Genomic DNA, 23835 nt, shown 5'->3' on the forward strand with positions numbered 1-23835 from the left:
CTGGGACACCCTGTATAGGGTATTTTTTATGGCGTCACCAAAATCGGAATACTAAAAATGGTAATTTTTTTAAATACCACATTCTGTATATTATTTTTCTGTCAGATGCAGAATTAAAAAGTGAACATTTTTTTATTTAAAGGGTTTCTAAATTTTTAACGGTTTCGCAGATATTCGCAGTAGTATATTACATATGGCTCTTTAAACAGTAAATTTTTATCAAAGCCCCCTAATATGATCTTTGTCTGATATTTTATCGTTAAAAACTTTATTTCTTCTCGCACGTTTTTTAATTGCTTCAATTTTTAAAAAAAATTGTATTCCTTTTCATAAGTTATTCGGGATTTAAATAGAAGTAGTTTGGATAAGGCGTTTGTCGCCTCAGCCTGAATATCTGTTGGTAATTTACTTATTTCGTTTTGAGCCATTTCTGTCTTCAATTCAATCAGCAATCGACACGAAAGAGAATTAAAAAATATTGACTCAAAACTGACAACTAAAGAGACGGCTCTATTTATTTGTCAAATAACATAGAAACATAGTTTAAAGAAAAGAGTAGTTGCACTCTCGCAAATATTTTCTGCCAGTTTTTGCAAGCTGTCGAATATCGGCAGGTTGCAAAGCGTTTCAGTTGAATTCCGTCCGTCGAGCTGCGAGGTTCGAGCGTTGCGTTCCAGCACAGAGACGGATTGATAAAAAAAATGAGTGCATTACTGTGTGCTGCTATTAATTGTAGTAATAATTCAAAAAATTGTTCTTTGAGTTTTTTTAGATTTCCATCGGATATAAATCGGCAAGCTGATAGTAATTATCAATTAACATTTAATTATATTTGGTTATTTTAGAAGCTGAGATATTATGTAATTAATTAAATGTTATTATTTTTTTTAGCATGTGGGCAGATTTTAAAAATAGTTTTTTAGATATACAGGTTGTCTCAAATATGCGCATGAAAATATTTTTGGTCAGGGGATTTGCCATAAAATGTTCATTTCAATAATAGTTTACGAGATAATTTATATAGATTTATTTTTGGAACAATTTTAGAGTAAATACTTTGTACATCTAAAGTCTCCGCAAATTATTCATATTTTTTAATTGAAAGAATTTTATAATAGCATAATCTCTTATAAATTTAGTGGACTGTATTTATTTTTTATGATAAGTGGTCGTAATATAACAATATTCAAAATATTATAGACAAAATATTGAGTTTATATTTGAGGGAAGAAAAGTACCACACCTAGTTTTAAACCACCTTAAATATACAGGGTGGCCCATTAGTGCGAGGAAGTCCAATATCGTCGTCGTTGTCGAAGATGTGAAAAAAGTTTTATTCATATGTTTCAAGGTTTATAAAGGGGCGCATCCTAAAATATTTTGTTATATACAGGATGTCACAAAAGAGTTATGATAAAGTTAGTTTTATTTTTTTTAAATTATTTTACATCATTCTATATACATTATTCTATTTCGCACTCATTTTACCGTTGAAAGAGGATTATTTCACCGGATAGCATAGCTGCTGTGTTGGATTGCTGCACTCATTTCTGGGACACCCTGTATAGGGTATTTTTTATGGCATCACCAAAATCGGAATACTTAAAATGGTATATCTCATTTTTTTTTAAATGCCACATTCTGTATATTATTTTTCTGTCAGATGCAGAATTAAAAAGTGAACATTTTTTTTATTTAAAGGGTTTCTAAATTTTTAACGGTTTCGCAAATATTCGCAGTATTATATTACATATGGCTCTTTAAACAGTAAATTTTTATCAAAGCCACCTAATATGATCTTTGTCTGATATTTTATCGTTGGAAATCCCATATATAATGAAATACAGAAAATATTTGCAAAACGGCTAAAAATTTAGGAACACTTTAAATACAAAAAATGTGTACCTTTTAATTCTACATCTGAAAGAAAAATTATATACAAGGTGTTGCATTTAAAAAAAATGAGATACAATATTTTAAATATTACGATTTTGGTGACGCCTTAAAAAATATCCTGTATACGATAAAGTAAATTTTTCTACACGAATTTATTCTGGTATCCTTCGTGTTTAAGAAAACATAGCTAAGAATTAATAAAGTTATATTCACTCTAGTTTTTTACCACCTTTCGTATATAATGTTTTTAACCAAAGTTTTAGTAAATAAGAAATAGAATGGCCACACCGCAGTGTGCTTTAAATAAAGACGGTGTGCTATATGCAGAATTTTATGCCGAATCCAGTTATGTACAGAAAATTAAACTTGTTTTAAATCAAAAAAAAGTTGTAGAAAATCTCTGAAATAGATAATAATATAACAATATGTCATTATATATTTTTTTCGCATTTCTTCCAATCAGAAGATTTTCAGATACAGAAGAATTTTTACCTACGCGAAATGTGAAAATATTCTGTTTTCAAGCAAGTTTTTACTCGATGATCAATTTTTTTATTTTATTTTATTGTGAACTCATATTTTCCTAAATACATATCTGTGAAACTATGGCGAGTGCCACGACTATACTTTGCCTAGTTAATAGACCACGACTATACAGCAACGTCAGTGGTCACGGGAGGCGAGAACAAGGTCATATAAAGTGGCAGAAAAAGAACAAAGGATTTGACAAGGAGTAAAACTACTAGTTTCCTTATACTATGATAGAAACCAACGCCAACCTAGCTCAATATTTTTTCTACTCGTAATAAATTCCTTGAAATAATAATTTCTGAATATTTTTTAAAACGTAATTCGCTATGGAAAAAAAATATTGTTTTATACACAACCGCAACAACGATAAAATTGCATTATCGCCTCCCGAGATTAATTCACTTGCGATTTCATCGCGCGTGAATTAATCTTTTCTGTCGACGATAAAATACCATTTTATTGTCTTGTATAAAAAATAACTATTAACACGACTTATTGCACACATAGGTACCATAACTAAACCAAAGTTCCTGATGTTGAAAAGCTAAATATCTAATAAGTCAGCTGATCATGGCGTCTCGCACGATAAATTATTCTAGGTTCGGGCAGTCATTGTTAGCAATTAATTTTTTGAAACATACTTTACACTGCTGTCGAATATCTATCAGAGCATTATTTTTGATCGTCTTATATTTTTAAAAAAATTATTTAAATATTACCAGAAATAAGTTTTTAAAAATTTTCTCCTAATTAAAAAATAGGCAAATTACTACATGAAATTTGTTGATTTTTTACAAGATCTTCAATTTTTTTGTGAAATTGAAGGAATATGAAGGGTTTTTAAGGTTTCGTTGAAGAAATTCACTCGAGAAATTCTGGCAACACTGGCAAAAGATGCATTTACTAAATATTCTTTTATTTTTTTGTTACAGGTGTGGACTTTTGGTGACGTTTGGTGCAAAGTGTGGCTGGCAGTTGACGTCTGGATGTGCACCGCCTCTATTCTGAACCTGTGTGCCATATCCTTGGACAGATACGTAGCGGTAACAAGGCCTATAACGTATCCGAGCATAATGTCAAGGTCCAGAGCCAAGATGCTGGTAGCGGGACTCTGGGTTCTAAGTTTTGTGATATGCTTTCCGCCCTTAGTAGGATGGAAAGACTCTAAGGTAAATATTTAGACCACGAGTACATAAAATTTACCGTATGATCAAAAAAAACGGCGTCCTGTTGGCTTGGAAGTAAACATCGATGGCATTCCCCATATAATTTTACATATAAAATGAAACCGATCTTTATTTTATTGCCATCGCTGACGCCGTTTATTTTTAATCATATTGTAGTAGGATTGAGATACACAGAGTGATCCGAACTGTATTCTGGAGACTTCAGCAGCCTTTTTTATAGATAAAAATAAGTAAAAAAGTTCGTATAAATGTATGTCCTAAAATGCTTAGCTTCGGAGATACAGGGAGTAGAAGTTTCATTTTTATTTCGATTTTTTCGAAAGAATTTCTGAAGTAACGTCAATATTTGGATAAAAATTGGTGTCTGGAAGTTTCTTGACATGATAAATTTGATTCTGATGTCAATATGACTCCTACTTGTAGAGGGGGCCACATACATATTTTTTAACTTGTTTGTAGAGTAATAACTTTTCATCTGTACTTGTTTAAAACTACTGAGTAAACAATATACGTTTACGACGTGTTTTACGTAAAAAAGATCTCTTGGTAAAAACGGCTGTGAGTAATGGTTCTCGAGATATTTGGAATCGAAATTATCAATGCCCGTCGTCGTTGACATAAATTAAACATGTTGACAAAACAATTATTAGACTGAAATCATAAATTTGAAATGTTTCTGTGCCAAAAGTTCAACAGAAAGAGATTTATCATTATTTTTTCAAAGAAAAATTTATGATTAATTTAAAAAAAAATAGAAAGTTCCCAAATTTATCATTTTGGTCAAATAACTATCTACTCAACATGTTTATTTTTTGTCAATAATGACATGTATTGACTGTTTTCATTCTAAGAACGGTTGCTCGTAGCGGAAATGTATATTTTTTACCCAGTAGTTTTATACAGGTACCAACGAAAAGTTATTACTCTTCAAAACAGTTAAAACACATGTAGGTGGCGCCCCCTACAAATAGGAATCATATTGACATCAAAATCAAACTTCTCGTGTCAAAAAAAACTCCCAGACACTAGTTTTCATCCAAATATTGACGTTACTTCAGAAATTATTTGGAAAAAATCGAAATAAAAATGAAACTTCTACACCCTGTATCTCCGAAACTAAGCATTTAAGGGCATACGTTTATACGAACTTTTTTACTTATTTTTATCTGCAGAATATGTTGCCGAAGTTTCCCGAATACAGTTCGGACCACCCTGTATATTAATGATTCCAAAAATACGTATTAGTTCTCTGTCCACGGAATATTGGGACACCCTGTATACGAAAAATCGAGAAAACAAAACTACTAAAATAATGCTGATAGTTTTTGTAATCCGAAAATTTAATAGAATCTACATATCTATGTATGTCAATTATTTCTAATAATAAATATCAATAATAACAATAGCATTTTTTCCTGTAAATTATAAAAATATTGCTCTTACAACGTACGTTTTTTTATTAAAATGTTTTAAAAATTTGTAATATCCGGTTTAATCCAGTTAGCCAGCGAAAAATCAGAGGTTTTTTATTGAGACCTGCTAATTTTTCATTTTATTTTATGTCAAGAAAGTCTTATATTAAAGAATCGGGAAAAACTTACATGTTCAACAGGTACAAGAATTATTCAGGAGCACATTTCGCTACCTCAATCACTACTATAATCAGTTTTTTCAAGAATAATTAACAAAAAACATGAAACATTTCGCGTAATTCTTTACTCCCACGACACTAGAGCAGCGCACTGACGTTTTGCCAAAAAATTGGGGTGGCTTTGAATTGACAAGTTGACGGCTCGGCCTTAAGCCTAGTATAGACTGTTTTCTACTGATAAAGCTTGATTTACATTAGGTATAAATAAAAATTATTAATATATTAATGAAAAAATTATTGTTTTTGCAATTTCTAAGCGTTAATTGTATATTTATATAAATAAATGTGTGATAAACTAAAAAAATGTTGTAAATTAAACAAAATATTCGCTGAGAGAAGGAATTAGGATATTTTTTCTGTTAAAAATTAACAAAACTGATACAATATCTTAATTTAGAAATTATTTTTTAATTATGCATCTTACATTAAATGATAATCAAATTTCAATGAAGTTAAGTCAAAATATCAAATTAATGAAACGTTGAAGAAAAAACGAAGTTATTTATTAAAAAATAGAACAGGAAAAATTCTAATAAAAATAATCGGGTAATCTTGAAAACAAATATTATAATCCTTTATGTTTATTTTTAGAAATACTACGCAAAAAATAATGTCTATCTATAGGAAAAGAAAATACCAGTCCTATTTCCGTAGCAAACATAATAATTCTATCAAAATATGTGTAGGTGTTCAATATTCTTGAAAGAGCTTATTCAAATATTATTTGAAATTATTATTATCATGTTAAGGCATGCTAGAATAATAACTCTGTTTTTTTTCTCGTACATTTTTTTAGCCTAGTGTCTTTCGATATTGAAGTATCTACTAAAGTTTTAGGATTTTGTACATAATCCAACATGACATTTATTTTCTTTTTTTTTCCTAAGAAACACTGTAACCTGTAAGGCTTATTTTGTTTGTCCCATTTTTATATCTACATACCCAGTCACCTACCTCTATATCCTGCACCCTCTTGTGCAGGTCCTGTTAAGATTTTTTTCCTCCGTATACTATTTTATTTTGAAGTAATATTTTATGCTGTAATGCGTTGGCTTGAAAACCATTATGATTACTAAATAATAAATGAAATTTGAACAACTAGGGTAAATAAGAGTGATGCGTTTAAACTTTAAAGCAAATATGCCGTGGAATTGTAATGAGTGTTTTCGTATAAAACTGGAGAATACGTTTACGACTTCAAGGACTCGGCTAGACTTAAGAGAAGAGAAAATGTAAAATCAACACCTAATGTAAAATTCAGAAAATAATGTTGTATTTATTTAGCCTAAAAATAGATTTCTATTGGTGACACTGTGTTTGCTGTGTGTCATATAGGTAATAATTATTGTCGTCTAAGCATTTTCTAAGAAGATATGCTCCCTTTGTGCTGGTTTATATATTTTTGAAGTCAATTTGATCAAACTAGAAAATAATTAATACAGCCCTATAGAGGGTTAATACAGGGTGGCGCCTCTCATACGTCGCGGAACTTCCAAGGAGAACGGTAGTTTAATGAAATTTTGGCAGCATATGTAGGTTAACTGAAAGCATAACTATACAGGATCTCCTAAAAAAAAGTTACACATCAAAGTTATATTTATTATAATGAAACACCATATAATATTAATTGATTTTCGGATTCTAGGAAAAAAATAAAGGCGAGTTTTATTAAAGAACAAAGACATTATAAAGATAGACCGAACATCTCATTCATAAATACTCGTTGTATGTGTATCAAACATTCCAATGTGTCAAACAAGGACAGAAAAGACAGAGAAGTCTAAAAATTCCGACCCCGGCAACTAGGCGCATTTGGATTGTTCTAATGGCCAGTGGCGTATAGTTTTTTGGAAGAAATTTAATTAGTAAAGTAAAAGTAAAGTAATTAGTAAAATTACTCCATATTAATATACTACGTTAACACTTTTTCGTCAGATGAGTTTTGTTATAAGGTCTAATATAATAATATAATTAATATCCCATATATACTTATGTTGAAACGTTAGTAGATAGTTTTCGAAAGTCGCTCCAACGTCGATTTTCAATTTAAACTTTCAGTTACTTCTATATAAACTTTCAGTTACCTTTTGACATATTTACAGGGTGACTCAAGTTTCTGAAACAGTTCTATATTAGGTTTGTGGTTGGTGACTTTTCTTTCAATTTTTTTCAGAATATGGAGGCAATGGTAAAGCACATTTTAGACATTTTTGTAAATATAGGTGGCCGGAACATATTTTCAAACTAAAGTTGTAGATTTGCCATTAAATTTCCATTCCAGAAATACCTAGGGTTGCCACCTGTCCTTTTTTGAAAAGGACAGTCCTTTTTTGGAATAACTTGTCCTTTTGACTTTTTTTGACTTAAAAGTCAAGAGAGAGAGTCTGAGAAACTTATTTACAGCAAACAGAAATATTCTTGTCGTCCAAATTTAATTAGAAATGTTATAAAACTTATAAATAAATTTTTCATGTTTAGAATAGGCAACATTATTTAGAACTTCCTGTTTAATCTCAAATGATTTTCAAATGAAGTTTAGGTTTTAGTTTTAGCTTTTCTGATCTTAAAAAGAACTTTTCAAAATTAGTAATTAGTAACGATTTAGTTATAGATCGCAATCGATAGCTTCCTATGAAGTGTTGTGTAATAGTTGTTTAATCTTGTATTATTAATAACTTCCTATACCTAAAATCAATATTTAATGAGAAAATTGTGTTTTTTTGAAAATATAAGACAAGATTTGACTCTCTCTTTCGGTCTTCTTCTTGTATTATGATGGCTCTGATACGAGGCAATTACCTTTTAGTCTCCCAATAGAAGGCATTTATCATTAAATGTATCAAATCTGTGTGCTACAGTATGGGATTTCTGTCGCATAATAATGAATATTACGTTTATTTACAAACCCATTACTTTTAAAGGTAGCTTCATCAGACAATCAAATTTTAGTTAAATGTCTCAACCTTCATGAACTGTATTAAACATATGTATTGCGGTTTGAATCACTCTGTATGTTGACAAAAATATTTTGAAAATGTGCGTTACAATGGCCCCCATCTTATGAAAAAAATTGAAATAAAAATCACAAACCAAAAACGTAATAGGTAAAAAGCTTTTTTGAAGGCCTGGGTCACTCTGTATATAGGTATGTATAAAACTAGTAGCCTAAAAATTATTTACAGTTTGTCCCATTATTACTAAAAAAAAGGTAAACACACCGTACAAATAACTCTAGGAAGAGGTATTTGTACGGTGGTAAAAAATTGTCTAAACAAGGCCGAAGGGGCAGATATAATAAAGCAGTAAAATGTAAAAAAGGTCGGGTAAACACCTTTGTTTATTTGTTGAGCAAAATTCCTTTAGAATATCGTATATAATGACCAAAATATGACACAATTTTAAGAAAAAAATGTCACTTTCTGGCTTATAATAAAGTTTCAAATGCAACGTTTATATTCAAATTTGTTATGATCTATTACAGTTAGGTAGTAATTGAGACGAATTATAATTCAATTACCGGCTACTACGTTCTTGTTTTAATAGATAAAAATTCAACAAATATAATTAGAAATTATTTTAATTGTAAGGGGCTCCCTTGTGGGACGCCTATGTACAATTATGGCGGAAATTTGTACCTACCTGTGAAAAGACAAATTCGGGTAATTTGAGCTTATTTTTCCACACCACTGTCGTACCATATTGAAAATTCGGAGATTCAAAAGTACGTTAAACAAAAACAAAAACTACTGAAAAATACTGAAAAGTTCACTTCGGACTTGATTCCGACTTCAAACACACCGTAAGCTAAACGTAGTACGCTATAACCTTGCTATAACGGAGCAAGGGCCGTCGCGAGGGGTGGTGGGACGGACGGCTCATTTTCATTCTGGAAGACTAGCAGCTACGTTGCCAATAGTTCTAGACGTTTCAGCACATTAAACAGTAAACATGTCCTTTAATAGTAACGCATATATCCTCTGGTTAATAACATATTATTACGCATGCTTCTTTAAAAATAAACTATTAATTTAATTAAGAAATTGAGATTTATTGATATCCGGTGAAGGTTTTAAAGTCACCTTTTCTGCAAATCAAATTAAATAGATAGGCGCAAATTTGAGATGTGGCAATGTTGCCTTTTCTATCTCAGTTGGTTTTTACAGTACGTAGTCAAACAAAATCAACCTCCGATTGTTTGATCGGGTTAAAATTCACAATGTGATATCTGTTCTTCCTAAATATATGTTAAAGAAGCAATCTATGGATTTTGACATATTACACATTTTGTGAAAATGAAGAGTAAATTTTATATTTTGATAATAGCTACCTAAATTTTAATTGAGCCGAAAAGTCATAGAGGGTGAGACAAAATTACTATGGAAAATTAGTCACTTTTAAAAGTAAATTACTCCGTTATTTTAAATGGAACAACCAGTATATGTTTTCGGTGTTCAATGTGGAACTTATACATCTTCAAAATATTATTAAGGTTGCCTACCTCTCAGGCAAATAATTTCCTAGGCATTTTAATTTTTATGATTTTGCTTCAGTAGATCTTTATTATTTGAAAATATCTAGGTACCTGTGTGATCTAGCTTTTGTGAATTTAACAAAAATTAAAGATTGTAGAGTAAAATACTCAACGGTAATAAAAAGAAGGTGCCCGGTGGCGTAGAGGTACAGGCTCTCGACTACCAATTTCAAGGTAGTGGGTTCGAATCCTACACCCAACATTTCATCAGCCGACTATTTTTATTAAAATAAAAATAGTTTGGGTACCTAGGTCGACTCAGCCCTAAATGAGTACTTGGGATTCACAATCCTGAGGTAATAATAGGCGGTTGAAGCGTAGTGCTAGCCACATTACCTTCCTTGTATACCGAACGGCTCTAGCATGGCAAGCTGTACCTTGCCACTCCCAAGGCGTTAAACGCTATATAATCCTTAAGTGACTGACATACTGATTAATCACGATCCTGTTCAAACCACTCAACGTAAGAAGATCAATTTTGGCATACAGGTTGATTCTAGGGTGTAGAGGTTCGATAAGAAGGAATTTTTCGAAATTCCAGTTCCAAGAGGGTGAAACCACCCCTCAAATATTACAATATTTTTTATTTAAAAAACGGTCAAGTTTCCGAAAAAACGCTTAAACACGTATATTTTATTTTGTTTTTTTACATATTTTGAGATTTTTTAAAAATGTATACAGGGTGTTTCGAAAAATCTGGTCATTGATTAATCACGATCCTGCTTAAAGCGCTTGACGTAAAATGCTGATTTTTGGAAAACAGATTGATTTTAGGGTGTAGAGGTTCAATAAAAAGGGATTTTTCGAAACTCGAATTCTAAGAGGGTGAAACTATCCCTCAAATATTAAAATATTTTTTATTTAAAAACCGGTGAGTTTTTCGGAAAAACTCTTAAACACGTATCTTTTATTTTGTTGTTTTACATATTTTAAGATTTTTTATAAATTTATACAGGGCGTTTCACAAAATATGACCATTGAGTAATCTGCCTAAAACTGCTTGACGTTTAAAGCTGATTTTTGGCAAACGGATTGACTGTGGGGTGTAGAGATTCGACAAGGAGGGGTTTCTCGAATCTCAAATTCCAAGAGGGTGAAAACGCCCCTCAAATATTACAATATTTGTTATTTAGAAAACGGTTGTCTTTCGGGAAAACGCTTGGACAAGCATAATTTATTTAGTTTTTTAAATATTTTGAAATTTTTTAAAAAATCATACAGGGTGTTCCAAAAAGTTGGGTAATTTCTTAACCACGATTCTGCTTAAACTGCTTGACGTAAAAAGCTTATTTTTGGCAAACGGATTTTTCGAAACTCAAATTCCAACAAGATGAAACTACCCCTCATATATTACCAAGTTATATAACAATATCGCCATATTGTTTTTTCTCATGCTGACATAAATGTGAGAAAATTTTATCCAGTTTGTATGTTAATGGAAATTCTTGTTTTGCTTTATCATCACCATTACAAATGATTAATTCGACGCGATCGAAGTCGCTGGTACACGCTAGTTATTAATAAAAAAAAGATACATGTTTAAAACATATTTTAATTATTACAGAGTTAAAACTAGATATAAACCTGGAATTATGTGACAAAAATTAGCTAAATGAAATCGAATGCTCAAAATGCTTCCTTTCCTGTTAACTGCATAAAATTATTGTCTTTTCAAAAGGATCTTTTCATTTTAAAAGGCATATGTGGAGCCTACGAAAAGCAGCTGCAATAATTTCTCTCATGTCGACGATAGTTGGTCGAGTTTTGTAAACACTGTCTTTAACATATCCCCATAAAAAACAGACTAGATAAAATCAGGAGGATTTAAGTATTCTATTAACTGGTGAATGCACACTGCAGTCATCAACTAATAGAATCATATCAATTCTCTCTGATGTATAGTCTGTCCAACGAGAAGATCCTTGACAGTGATAGATGTGTCTGTCATTTTAATTTCAAAGTAGTTTATTTTATTTTACAAAGAAATAAGTTGGTACAACTGGAACGCATAGCGATATATTTAAAATTTGATTGACAAGATGACAAGTGATTACTTCAAAATATTGTGAAAAAAACTGTATAAAACTGAAAAAATGTAATCGAGTTATTTTATTTAATAAAAACGGTAGTATGTGTTAATACAAAACAAACAAGAACAAGACACTACATACCAAAAAAATATAAAAAAGAACTATTATTTATTTTCAAGCTTTATGAAACTACCCGCATTTATGATTATATTTATCAATATAACTTATGTACAAATACAAATTTGTAATATTCCACAGGTATAAATAAAACAACATAGGTAAATACAACAAACTATTTTATTAATAATAACTCCTACCAAATTTTATACCTTAAAGGTTGATTAATTAACTTTAATCTTAATTTTTTTAAACCAGTACCTTTTGACATTATTTTTCTGCAGTACTAAAATCCATTATTTACCTATCGTATGATGTCGATATTTTACAGCTACTCCAGTTTTTAGTATGTGTTTAGTTTGATCCTTATATACGAGATGCACTTATCTACGACGAAATGGTATACAAACTTTATCGATGGCAACTTCATTGGTGTATAAGACTTTCTGCCTGGGCAGCGTGTATTAACCATATACTGTGCTCTGGGTCTACAGTTAATTTTCACTCGATTTTTCCTCCACTTGACTTCAAAAGACACAAAACACACGTAATAATACGAATCAAAATGCATCATCTTCCAAAACGCAGGGTATTTAACAAAAGTTGACACAAAATTATAACCTATAATTTGGCAAGACTTTGACAAGCGTCAAAAATGACAAAAATCTAAAGGCGAGTTCATACGCATCGGCGTCCGTTTGTCGTTCATCGTTCCGTCAAACCAATAAAATTGAAATCCGATCTGTCATTTTTTAAATAAACCAATAAAACTGGTTAAAAACAAGAAGACACGACGCATGACGGATTTATATTTAAACCCATCCATAGATAACTTAAAAAATATTAGAAACTTTTTTTAGTAAAATAAATAGATTGGTATGGGACGTCATCTGCTTTTCTTCTGTCATCGTCTGTCGAAATCTTACCTGAGAAAAAAAACAGAGTATAGGAACAGTTTGCGTTTTCGGCAAATTTCTGATATTTTTTTTTTGTTTTAACTGACACAAATTGATAACTAGTTGTTAAAGTTGGACTAATTTTACAGCTATGTTGAAGTAACGTCAGACATAATCACAGCCACCTAGATTTTATCAAATAATAAAGATCTACTCAGATCAAATCATGTAAATGAAAATATTTAGGAAAATATTTGTTTGGGGGTAGGCAACCTTAATAGTATTTTGAAGAGACATGAATTCTCCATTGAATATCTGAATAATATACTGGGTGTGTTCCATTTAAAATAAAAGAGTAAAGCTACATTCAAAATCAATTCGCTCGCCGAGTGGCACTTCGACGTTAAAGTCGGTACGAAATTAACCATTCACAACAAATTTCAATTCGAATTTTGCGCATGCGTGTTTAAACGTTCTCCTGACATATTTTAGGTTAGTTATTGGTTTTGATTTTGGAAGAGTCAAAATCCGGGACAGTTAATTAAGCTTTCCAAGTTTTTATGTTTAGAAAAATGGAAACAAAAACGTCATTTATTGATGATTTTTTTCTAAAATGTGTCTCAAGCACCCAAAATTTTTTGGGTTTTGGTAAACCCCTTGGTTTTCGGTCAAGCTGATTATTGAGCTGCAACAATAATTGCCGTTTTTTTAACAGCAAAGCCACAAGTCCTAATAAAATAAGAAGAGCGTCCTTGACTCATTTTTCTTTTAATAATTATTTACTTTTTACAGGAAAATGGCTTGTAACAACGACACAAACAAAATAATTATTAAAATTTAAATGTCAAATTTGTCATAATTGTCAAACGAAAATTCCGTGCTGAAGTAGAAGTTTGCAGCTTGCAAGCTTTCAATCCAACTTCAACTTGCACTCTGGCGTCGAATTTTGTTGTGAATGAGTACACTGAAGTACATAAGATAAGCTTGCGTGCCAAAGTACGACTCGGCCAGCGAATTGATTTAGAATATAGCTTAACATGCTTTTAAAGGTGACCAGTGTTCAATATTAATTTTGTCTCACCCTGTATAACTTTTTGTATCAAGTTTTAATTTAATTTCAAGTACAATAGTTAATTTAACGACATATTAGACTATACAGGGTAAATTGCAATTTAGGTAGCGTTTATTGTAATTTAAAAATTGTTCTTTATTTCTAGAAAATGTTAAATATATCAAAAACCTTATAAATCTTATAAAACTCACCTTTATTTTTCTCCTAGAGTCCGAGAATCAATTAATATATAGGGTGTTTCATTACAAAAAACACAAGTTTGATGTGTAACTTTTTTTGGGGACACTCTGTAGAACTCATCAAAATTTAATTTCAATACAAACTGTCGTTCTCGTTGGCGCCTTCGCGGCGTATGAGAGTCGCCACCCTGTATATTCAAAAGACTCTTTGTTCGACATTCTTAAATAAATATATCTAAACCCCGACAAAGAGATCTATTTATTTCTCTCATTTCTATAACATTTATCAGAAAAAGAGCAAGGCAAGAAGTTGACATTGAATCGTCTACAAATCCATCTCAAAACAATAAAAAGACGAAAGCGGATAAAGCAAAACGATGGAAAGGAAGTCTTCCTGGGAGTTATCCCCGTCCTATCCCGATGGAGAAGCTATTGTCTAGCTGGGTCGTAAATAATAATGATGCAAGTGGCACGTGATAAGGAGCTAAAAAGGATTCGGAGCGCTAAACACTCAAGAGAGTTGTTCATCTACACGGCGAACGTTTACAAAGATAATTTATATATTTCGTTTTTTATACCGGGGAAAAATTTCGAACGAAATGAATCCATCTTTGTCACTAGAATGTAGAATGTAGAATGTTTAGGAGGGGAGTTAGTCACCGCGACCTTAAAAATCTATTGTGTGTTCCCCTTTTTTGAGTTACAACGAGTTATAACTCATCATACAGTCTCAAGGCTTTAACAAAAGCCAGTATCTGAGACGGCTCCACAGAGGCCAGCTCTCCATCCTTGACATCGGCCGTACCAAAGTTCATGGCACGAATGGTCGTCGTCTCGGCGCACTCAGTGATGAGGTGTTCTGGTGTTTCCCCATATTCCCCACAGAATCTGCATTCGCCGTTGTTTCTCAGCTTCAGCCTACTGAGGTGTTCGTTGAGGAGACAGTGTCCTGATAGAAACCCCGTGACAATCCGAAGATTGTTTTTACTTAAATCAAGGAAAACCTTTGATTTTTCTCGGTCGTAGGTTATGAGGAACTTTTTCGAGTGTCTTAGACCGTTGGAGGACACCCATTCCAAGTTGCGGTTGGAGTCTTCCAGATTCTTCAGTTCCGCTTTCAGTTGGTTTCTGCTTGGAAAACAGTTAGTGGAGTGTTCGCTCCTTTCCTAGCTAGATCATTTGCTTTTTCATTTTCTTCTATTCCTTGGTGAGCAGGCACCCAGAGTAGGAGGACTTTATTTTCTTTGCCCAACTTGTTGAGCTTTTCTAGGCATTCTTTGACCAACTTCGAATTGATGGTTACTGAGTTGATCGCGTTTAGTGCTGCATGACTATCGAATAGGATTCAAATAGGCAATTTCCTGTTTTCGATAGTTCCTATCTAAGATAAATTGTACACATCCTTCGATAGCGTAAATTTCTGCCTGAAGGATACTGTGGTAGGTGCCCATTGGTTCGGAGTATTTGGTTTTCGGCCCAAATACTCCTATCCCTGTCCCTGCTTTGGTTTTGGAAGCATCAGTATACCACGTTATGGTATGGTCTTTTATATGCTGAGTAAGCGTTTCAGTGAGGTGTTTCTCAAAGTTGTAAATTCTTGGTATGTCATCCACTGGGAGTTGGACTAAAGATTGGAGAAGACTGAGACTCTTTGTCACTAAAAAAAGTTCTAATGTTTTTAAGTTGATTATGGATGGGTTTGTATACAGTGTGGTCCGAACTGTATTCCGGAAACTTCGGCAGCATATTCTGCAGTTTAAAATAAGTAAAAAAGTCCGTATAAATGTATGACCAAAAATGCTTTGTTTCGGAGATACAGGGTGTAGAAGTGTCACTTTTATATGGATTTTCATTAATATTTGGATGAAAATTGGTGTCTGGAAGTTTTTTGACATGGGAAATTTGATTTTGATGTCAATATGACTCCTATTTATAGGGGGAGCCACCTACATACATGTATTTTAACTGTTTTGAAGAGTAATAACTTTTCGCCCGTACCTGTATGAAACTCCTGAGTGAAAAAATATACATTTTCGTGACTTTCTACGTAAAAAATGTACTACCAGGTAATTTTTTTAAATTAGTCATGCATTTTTCTGCGAAAAAATGATGATAAAACAGTTTCTGTTGATTTTTTGGCACAAAAACATTTCAAATTTATGATTTCAGTCTAATAACTATTTAGTCAACATGTTTAATTTATAGTACGTCTGCTGGATCTGTGTCTATGAAAGGAATGCGAACAAAAAACATTTAAATAAACAACAATATATTTTATTCGTCGACTTGACGAGTACGTCACCGCAAATCGCTCCGCCCAATCATTTTATTGGCTACTTGCAAATTTGTCGAATTTTTATTGATGAAACGCGTCGTCTAATTTTTTACGAAAAACATGGAGAGAATATCGTTTCCCCTCTCACGGATACCCCGTAGCTATAGAACGGACAGACGTACTGTATGTCAATGATGATAGGTATTGATAATTTCGATTCCAAATATGTCGAGAACCATTACTCGTAACGATTTTTACCAAGAGACCTTTTTTACGTAAAAAAACGTCGCAAATGTATATTTTTTATTCAGTAGTTTTATACAGGTACGGACGAAAAGTTATTAGTCTTCAAACCAGTTAAAAAATATGTAGGTGGCGCTCTCTACAAGTAGGAGTCATATTGACATCAAAATCAAATTTATCATGTCAAAAAACTCCCAGATACCGATTTTCATCCAAATATTGACGTTACTTCATAAATTATTCGGAAAAAATCGAAATAAAAATGAAAGTTCTACACCCTGTGTCTCCGAAACTAATCATTTTAGGACATACATTTATAGTAAGTTTTTAATTATTTTTATCTGCATAATATGCTGCCGAAGTTTCCGGATAGAATTTTTTTGAAAATTTGGATTTTTCAAGGCACCTGCTCCATCTTTCTAAAATATTTTTAGTTGCCGCATCATTCGAAAAGTGGTGGCATCTTTATAATTTTAATGGTAACGATAACCAATCAATTGATTTAGACGGATCGAATATGTCAACTTTCCTTAACCAATAAACCAAATTTTAGCTTTCAATATTTCGAATTTATGATTTATCCAATGCTTATTCAAAATCATATTTTTGTCAATTTTACATATATTTTATTTTTTATCTCGAAAACTATTATAGATTGGTATATAGGTTAGAATAATGGAGAAATTTTGAGACATGGAAGTAGTTTCGAAAGATATAATAATATACAGGGTGTTCTATTTAAAATAACAAAAAATAAATCGAGAAAAAATAAAGACTCTAACCCCCTGTAGCCGCTAAACAAAGCAGAATCGGACCTATGTTAATGTAAAAAATAAATCTTAATTTTACGTGAGAGATATGCACATCTTTTTTGAAACACCCTGTACATATTACTAAATAATTGAACTCATATTTTATCGAAAAAAACCTTATCCAGTCTACTAAATAATAGACAAAAATTATTTTTTGTACGCTACTGAAAATACTTCGTGTGAAAACATAAAAAAGTATCTTTCCTTACCGATATAATAAATCTAGGCTAAAATTGTCTAACATTTTTTTGGCTGATTTTATTAGACCCTACCCGCCAGCAATATGTCTAAACCCTTCATCGAAAGAACCCTTCGAACATGACAAAGGACTTTTTTATAACACACCATCATAGGCACAAAATTTAGCCCTTGGTAATATTATTGGCATATATCTTTTTACCGCGTTTGTTATTTTGCCTCGTTTGGTTATTCTGACTTGCGGTAAATATAATATATAAAAATAAAAATGTAACTAACAAAAAATAACAAAAAATAAAATAATATAAATATAATATATCTATAATACCGTGCTGGCAACTGTTACTTTTGGGTCGGCATTTACATGTGTGGAAGTAAATCGCTTAGGGATCTTATTAAGTTGGAGTGAGAGAAATGCGACGGTGTGCTGTTGCGGCGTTGCCGATACGCCTTTCCCTATCAAGTAAAGTAAAATCACGATAGCAAACCGCTTATTTTTAAAAGACTTTTTTTTCAACAGATAACTAGATAAAATTATTAGACATGTTTCTGAGCATCTGAAATGGAATTATAAGGATATCGTTAAGGTGTCATTTGTTTATAACGAAAAAACGTCAGTAATCGCGATAATTTAAAAACTCAACTTTTTAACACATAACAGGCTATAACTCAAGAACCACTTTAGATATTGAAACTTTTTTTTATTTTCAAGATCGGATATTTTACAATATGTTTACATAAGAAAAATTCGATAAGGTTCTTTTTAAACGGTTTTATTTAGCTCGACCCGTACGGTATTTATTTATTTGTTTGGGTCAAAATTAGAAATTGAAATTTAAGTACCTTCCTGTTGTCAGATTGATCTGAAATTTGGTACACACCTTTAGCTCCGATGACAATACAATATAGTAATATCAATAACCTTGTAAATCTAAGATGGCCGCCGGTACAAAATGGCGGATTTCATATTTTTCAACAACCCCCTCAATATGGGTATCAAATGAAAGGGCTACACTAGTAGAATACTGTGATTATGACAAAATTTAAAATCCAAGATGGACGTCGTTACAAAATGGCGTGTTAGGTGAGGGCATGAGTAGTCGTGTCCAGAACAGTTGTGTCCAAGATTTTGTGACGTTAGAAGGACAGATAAAAAAAAATAGGTGATGAATTTGAGAAAATGTTGCGGTCCAACATTGACGTTACAAAAGGATTGGTAAATGGTGCTATAGCCCACATTATAGAAATTGTTTGGCCTCAGTTCCGTCGAACCCAAATGTACGAAACAGATGTACCATCTGGGCAAGCCTACGTGCCTCTAAGTCGAGTCAAGTCTCTCGAAGGGCTATGTATTGAGGAATTAGGTTGTAATAAATTATCAGGTAAAAAAACATGTAATAATGATGCACTAAATAAATTAAATAGAATGAGGAATATTCGGTAGGCATTTCCGTTAAATACTAAAAACTAGAAAATAAAAAATCGGTAAAAAACTTTTAAGTTAAACGGTTTTATCTTATGTGCACTGAAAACTAGAAAATTATAATAACAATTAGGTATTTTGAACTTCTAGTTCAGAAATATTTTAGTACTAGGCAGTACTTATATAATAAGTATATAGTTATATATGAGTATAATAATATATAATAGCTTTTAGGCATATTAGACTAACATAAAAACGTGGGGCCCCTCTGAAATCCTACCTATGGCAAAGCATATCTTTATACTTTGGTAGATCATGAGCTCGGCGTTCGCTGGTGAAGCCGCCACGGCTGGTTATTGATTGTCAAAATCTCCAGTTACGATTATAGTAAGTCGATGCAATCCACACTTAGTATAGAAGAAAGTATTACAGCAATAGTTAATGGGCCCCACGTTTTTATTTTAGTCTAATATGCCTAAAAGCTATTCTGCCTAGTACTAAAATATTTCTGAACTAGAAGTTCAAAATACCTAATTGTTATTATTATTTTCTAGTTTTCAGTGCACATAAGATAAAACCGTTTAACTTAAAAGTTTTTTTACCGATTTTTTATTTCCATTCAAAAATTGTAAACAATCCATCCATTTACTTTTAGAGCATAGCAATTTTCAGCAATCGTGTAATTTTTTTATTGATAAAGATTTTCACATACTGTACAAAGAAAATGCAGCAGAAATATTAACAATGTTCTTGAAAAAACTACAATCTATTATTTCTAATAGATTTCGAGATATCGATTTTTGAATTCCGAGTTCTAATAACGCGACCACTATCGAACACCCACTCAATTCCACTTATTTTTACCAAAAATGCAAGTGTTTCTAGCTTGCACTTAAAAAACTTCAAGCTATAGGGAAAATTACAACGACTCGTTAATAATAGAGGTATTGATTGGGTCGACCGGTCAACTGCGACAAATCTGCTATATCCCCTTCCACGTCTCTTAGCGATGTGCACAGTTTCTCGGTTTATTTCATACGTTTGGCAACGTGTTTACTGTCCTCTCTTTGTTCAATACATTATAAACGCATTGTACTCTTCTTACATACGGAAATCTCGACCCAAGACTAACTTTTGCCAGCCCTTACTATAATATTTAATACTAGTATAAAGAGAAATAAAAATCCTAGATATCGTAGTGTTTTTAAAATAAATATGAGAAATTAACGTATATGTATTTATTATTTGTGGAATTCAGGGATATTAAAAATAATTACCGTGTAACTACAAGTATTACGACTTTACACTTCATTACAAAGCAATATAAAGTTATAACTAAGTCAAAAAAATTGTTTAATTTAGTATATGCTACCTATAGTTTAAAGTAATTAAATGCCATTCAATAAAAACTATAATAATTTAATTATTAAACATTTTCTATTTGTATTTAAATTGATGAATAATGCTTAATAATAGGTTTCTACAAATAAAAACATTCTCAGATAAATAATAGATATAAATAAGCAAGTTTTACTGTACAGGGTGGACCATTTTGGTTGTTTCTATAGGGTATCTAGGAAACCGTAAGAAATATTCAAATCTTGATACTGCAGTCTCGGGTTCTTTTTTTTTGAAAAAATTACAATGGCGCAAAGGGATTGTGGCTATCTTGATCGGTTTCGAAGCTACAGGGGGATTCTCAAATTTAGTACTTTTTGAAGATGTTCGATACTTTATTTATTTCAACCAACCACGGAAAAATGAATTATACATTCTAAAGGCACTTTTCTGTGTAGAATGCAGTGGCGTTGTCAATTTTTTGAGATATTAACTAAACTTATGTTTTTTTAAATAGAACCCCCTGTATATTTTTAAATTTTCTTATTCAGCGTGGCATGGGCTTCTCGAAAATATATAACACTCTATATTTATTTTCACTATTAACCTCAACATTTCAAATTTTTCTTAAAATATCCACTTAGTAGATAGCAGGCCGCGCCGAGTAACAAAGTAAACGGTTGTCATGGTGATCGGAACATACCTTTGATGGATGCGGGACATTTCATTTCAACAGATTGAAGTGTGTGTATTTTAAATAATAAAAAAAAGTGTAAATTTGAAACTATTGAGAAATATAATATATGTTATAATGTTATATTGAGTCTAACAAATATAAGCAAATGGCAGCTGATTTATATTTTGAGCGGTATCCAAAGCGCGAGCAACCAAACCCAGCCATTTTTAAATCATATTTATTTAAGATCATATTTCAATATTATTGATTTTACGGAATGATGAACGACAAATGGACGCCAATGCGTATGAACCCGACTTAAGATTTTTGGGAGTTGTCAAACTCTTGCCAAATTATAGGTTATAATTTTGTGTCAAATTATGCCAAATAGAAATGATAAATATTTTGCATTTCGGACTGTGTTATTACCTGTGTTTCGCGTTTCTTAAAATGAAGTGGAGGAAAACTCGAGGGAAAATTAAGCATTGACCCAGACCATAGTTTACAGTTAATATTCGGTGCCCAGAGACCGCCAGAGACAGTTTGCCAGTTGAAGTAATCACTTGTCACTCAAATTTTAAATATATTAATCAGAGAATAGGTACATTAAAGAAATCCTAACTTCATGTTAAAAAATGAAAACAGACGCCACCTGGTGTAGCCTGGCAGTACTAGCTAAATTGAGGGGAATTGGAGGGGCGGGGCTCAAAAGAGGGGAAATTTTTAAAAAAATATTTTTATAAGTATCACTGATTTACTGTTTAAAGTTAATAAACATATTTTTTATTACTTTAATATAATTTAAAGTATTAAAAAATACGTGTATTAACTTTACACAGCAAATCAATGATATTATTAAAGACTTATTATTTTCAGAGAAAATTCATAGTAAATAAATTACACATTTAGTAAACAATATCATTTATTTTTTAGAGCTAGGATTTATATTACAATAATATTGAAATATATATATTTTTTTTTAACAATGAAAAAGAATATCCCGGAATCTGAAAAAGACAGATGATCAATTAATGACTTAAATTAGTTCAAAATACATTTTGCAAATAACTAGTGAATTGGAAAGATAAACATACTATCAAAAATACATTTTAGTAGTATGTTATCATCTATTTACTGATAATACATAGGTATATAATAGGTAAATAACATGCATAAGGCACTATGATACAACTACCTAGTAGTTGTATCATAACACACTAATATCACAAAAAATATGTGCTAATTTAAATTCCTTTAATGATCTAATCAAATACTATCTAGCCTCAATGCATGCCATTCCAAAGGCAAAAAAAACTATTATACCAAATAAATATAAGCTGAATAAAACAAAAACCAGGCCAACGTGCATAAACAACCAAAAAATGCATCAAAAAATACTTTTATCAGATTATACCCTTGGATATATTATGTATTTTATATATCGCACATCCCGTTCAAAAGTTTACTAACTCAAAATAGAGAATATAAAGACATTGTCAAGAGAAGTAAAAGAAAATTTAAGTTAAGGCATTATGCTCCTTTTTGCATATTAATAGCCAAATAATATAACGTTGATTTAATAAAATTTTACTGGCATCCTTCTGAGGTATAAATCAGATTAAAAGGATATTGTTTTTGTAATAATTGTTTGTTTTGTTAACATTTTTTGAAGACAATACAGTTTTGAAGGGGCTGTGCGATATAAACAAGGATCTTACTATTATTTGAGGTTAGAAAGAATTTAAATAACATAAAACATAATCAAAATCATTTTTCATCATAAATTATAGAGGTACTTACGTGTTTTGATATTATTATCAGGAAATAATACGTTTAGTTAAACAGGTACGCTGCCAGGCAAGTTCTATCGGCGGGTCTTTGCAAAAGTTGAAATCTAAAAATACAAAAATACGTTTACATCTTAGTTGTATTTACGAATAAAGTATTTGTGTGTAATTTCTGACTTACCAGTTAACTGAATAATCGCATTAAATACATCCAAATGGTAATTTAATATTGTAAAAAAGCAAAATTGTTTTAAATCACTTGCCAGGACAGACGGCCAGCTTCTTTGTTGGCAAAATGGCCGCAGTGTCATGATTTAAGCAATGCGAATGACAAAGAAAGCCAATGCCTGGCAGATGTTGATTTCTTTATCGTTTGTCCTGGCACGTTTAAATTTGACTGTTGCCTGTGTTCCCATACAAGTGACACCCCCGTGATATTAATTCTCTGCTATGCGTTCCAATTGTACCAACTTATTTCTTTGTAAAATAAAATAAACTACTTTGAAAATAAAATGACAGACACATCTATCACTGTCACGGATCTTGTCGTTAGATAGACTATAGAGTTGCGGTTTTAGGTAAAATGATAACACGACGCCCTAAAAATGAAAGTTCCATCAATCCTTTTAGAATTTTACGCTCATGTTCTATGAAATTTAATACAATTATCTACATCCCCACGTATTTCACTACGCTCACAAAATACACGACAATACCCTCCCAGATTTTTCCAATTTAGCATGAAAGCCTTTTAATCTAGCATCGCCACATGCAATAGGAGACCGAAAAAAACTAGATCTATCGGATAAAGCGCGGAATTTCTGTGACGGAGTGGAAAATCTTACCGGCGACGGATTTTCCAGCGAAATTTGCAGGAAAATACACCCAACAAAGGGGAAAATATCGCGTCGGCATAACGGAAGCACCGGCATGTCTTCTATTTTCGGGAATCAAGGCGGTGCGCTGTCTCTGACGTATCAAAAAATGGAATTT

At 31.7% G+C, this 23835-nt stretch overlaps 1 protein-coding gene across 1 annotated transcript in view; it reads left to right on the forward strand.

Moving 5' to 3' along the window:
* Positions 1–23835, forward strand: part of LOC115890769 (octopamine receptor Oamb) — a 163044-nt gene that overhangs the window by 67229 nt on the left and 71980 nt on the right. The window contains exon 2 of the mRNA XM_030911103.1: positions 3360–3596. Within this exon, the coding sequence (XP_030766963.1) occupies positions 3360–3596 (237 nt within the window). The remainder of the gene's footprint in view (positions 1–3359; positions 3597–23835) is intronic.

The sequence above is a fragment of the Sitophilus oryzae genome, unplaced genomic scaffold (genome assembly GCF_002938485.1).
Source record: "Sitophilus oryzae breed Bouriz unplaced genomic scaffold, Soryzae_2.0 scaffold_910_pilon_pilon, whole genome shotgun sequence".
NCBI lineage: Eukaryota > Metazoa > Arthropoda > Insecta > Coleoptera > Curculionidae > Sitophilus > Sitophilus oryzae.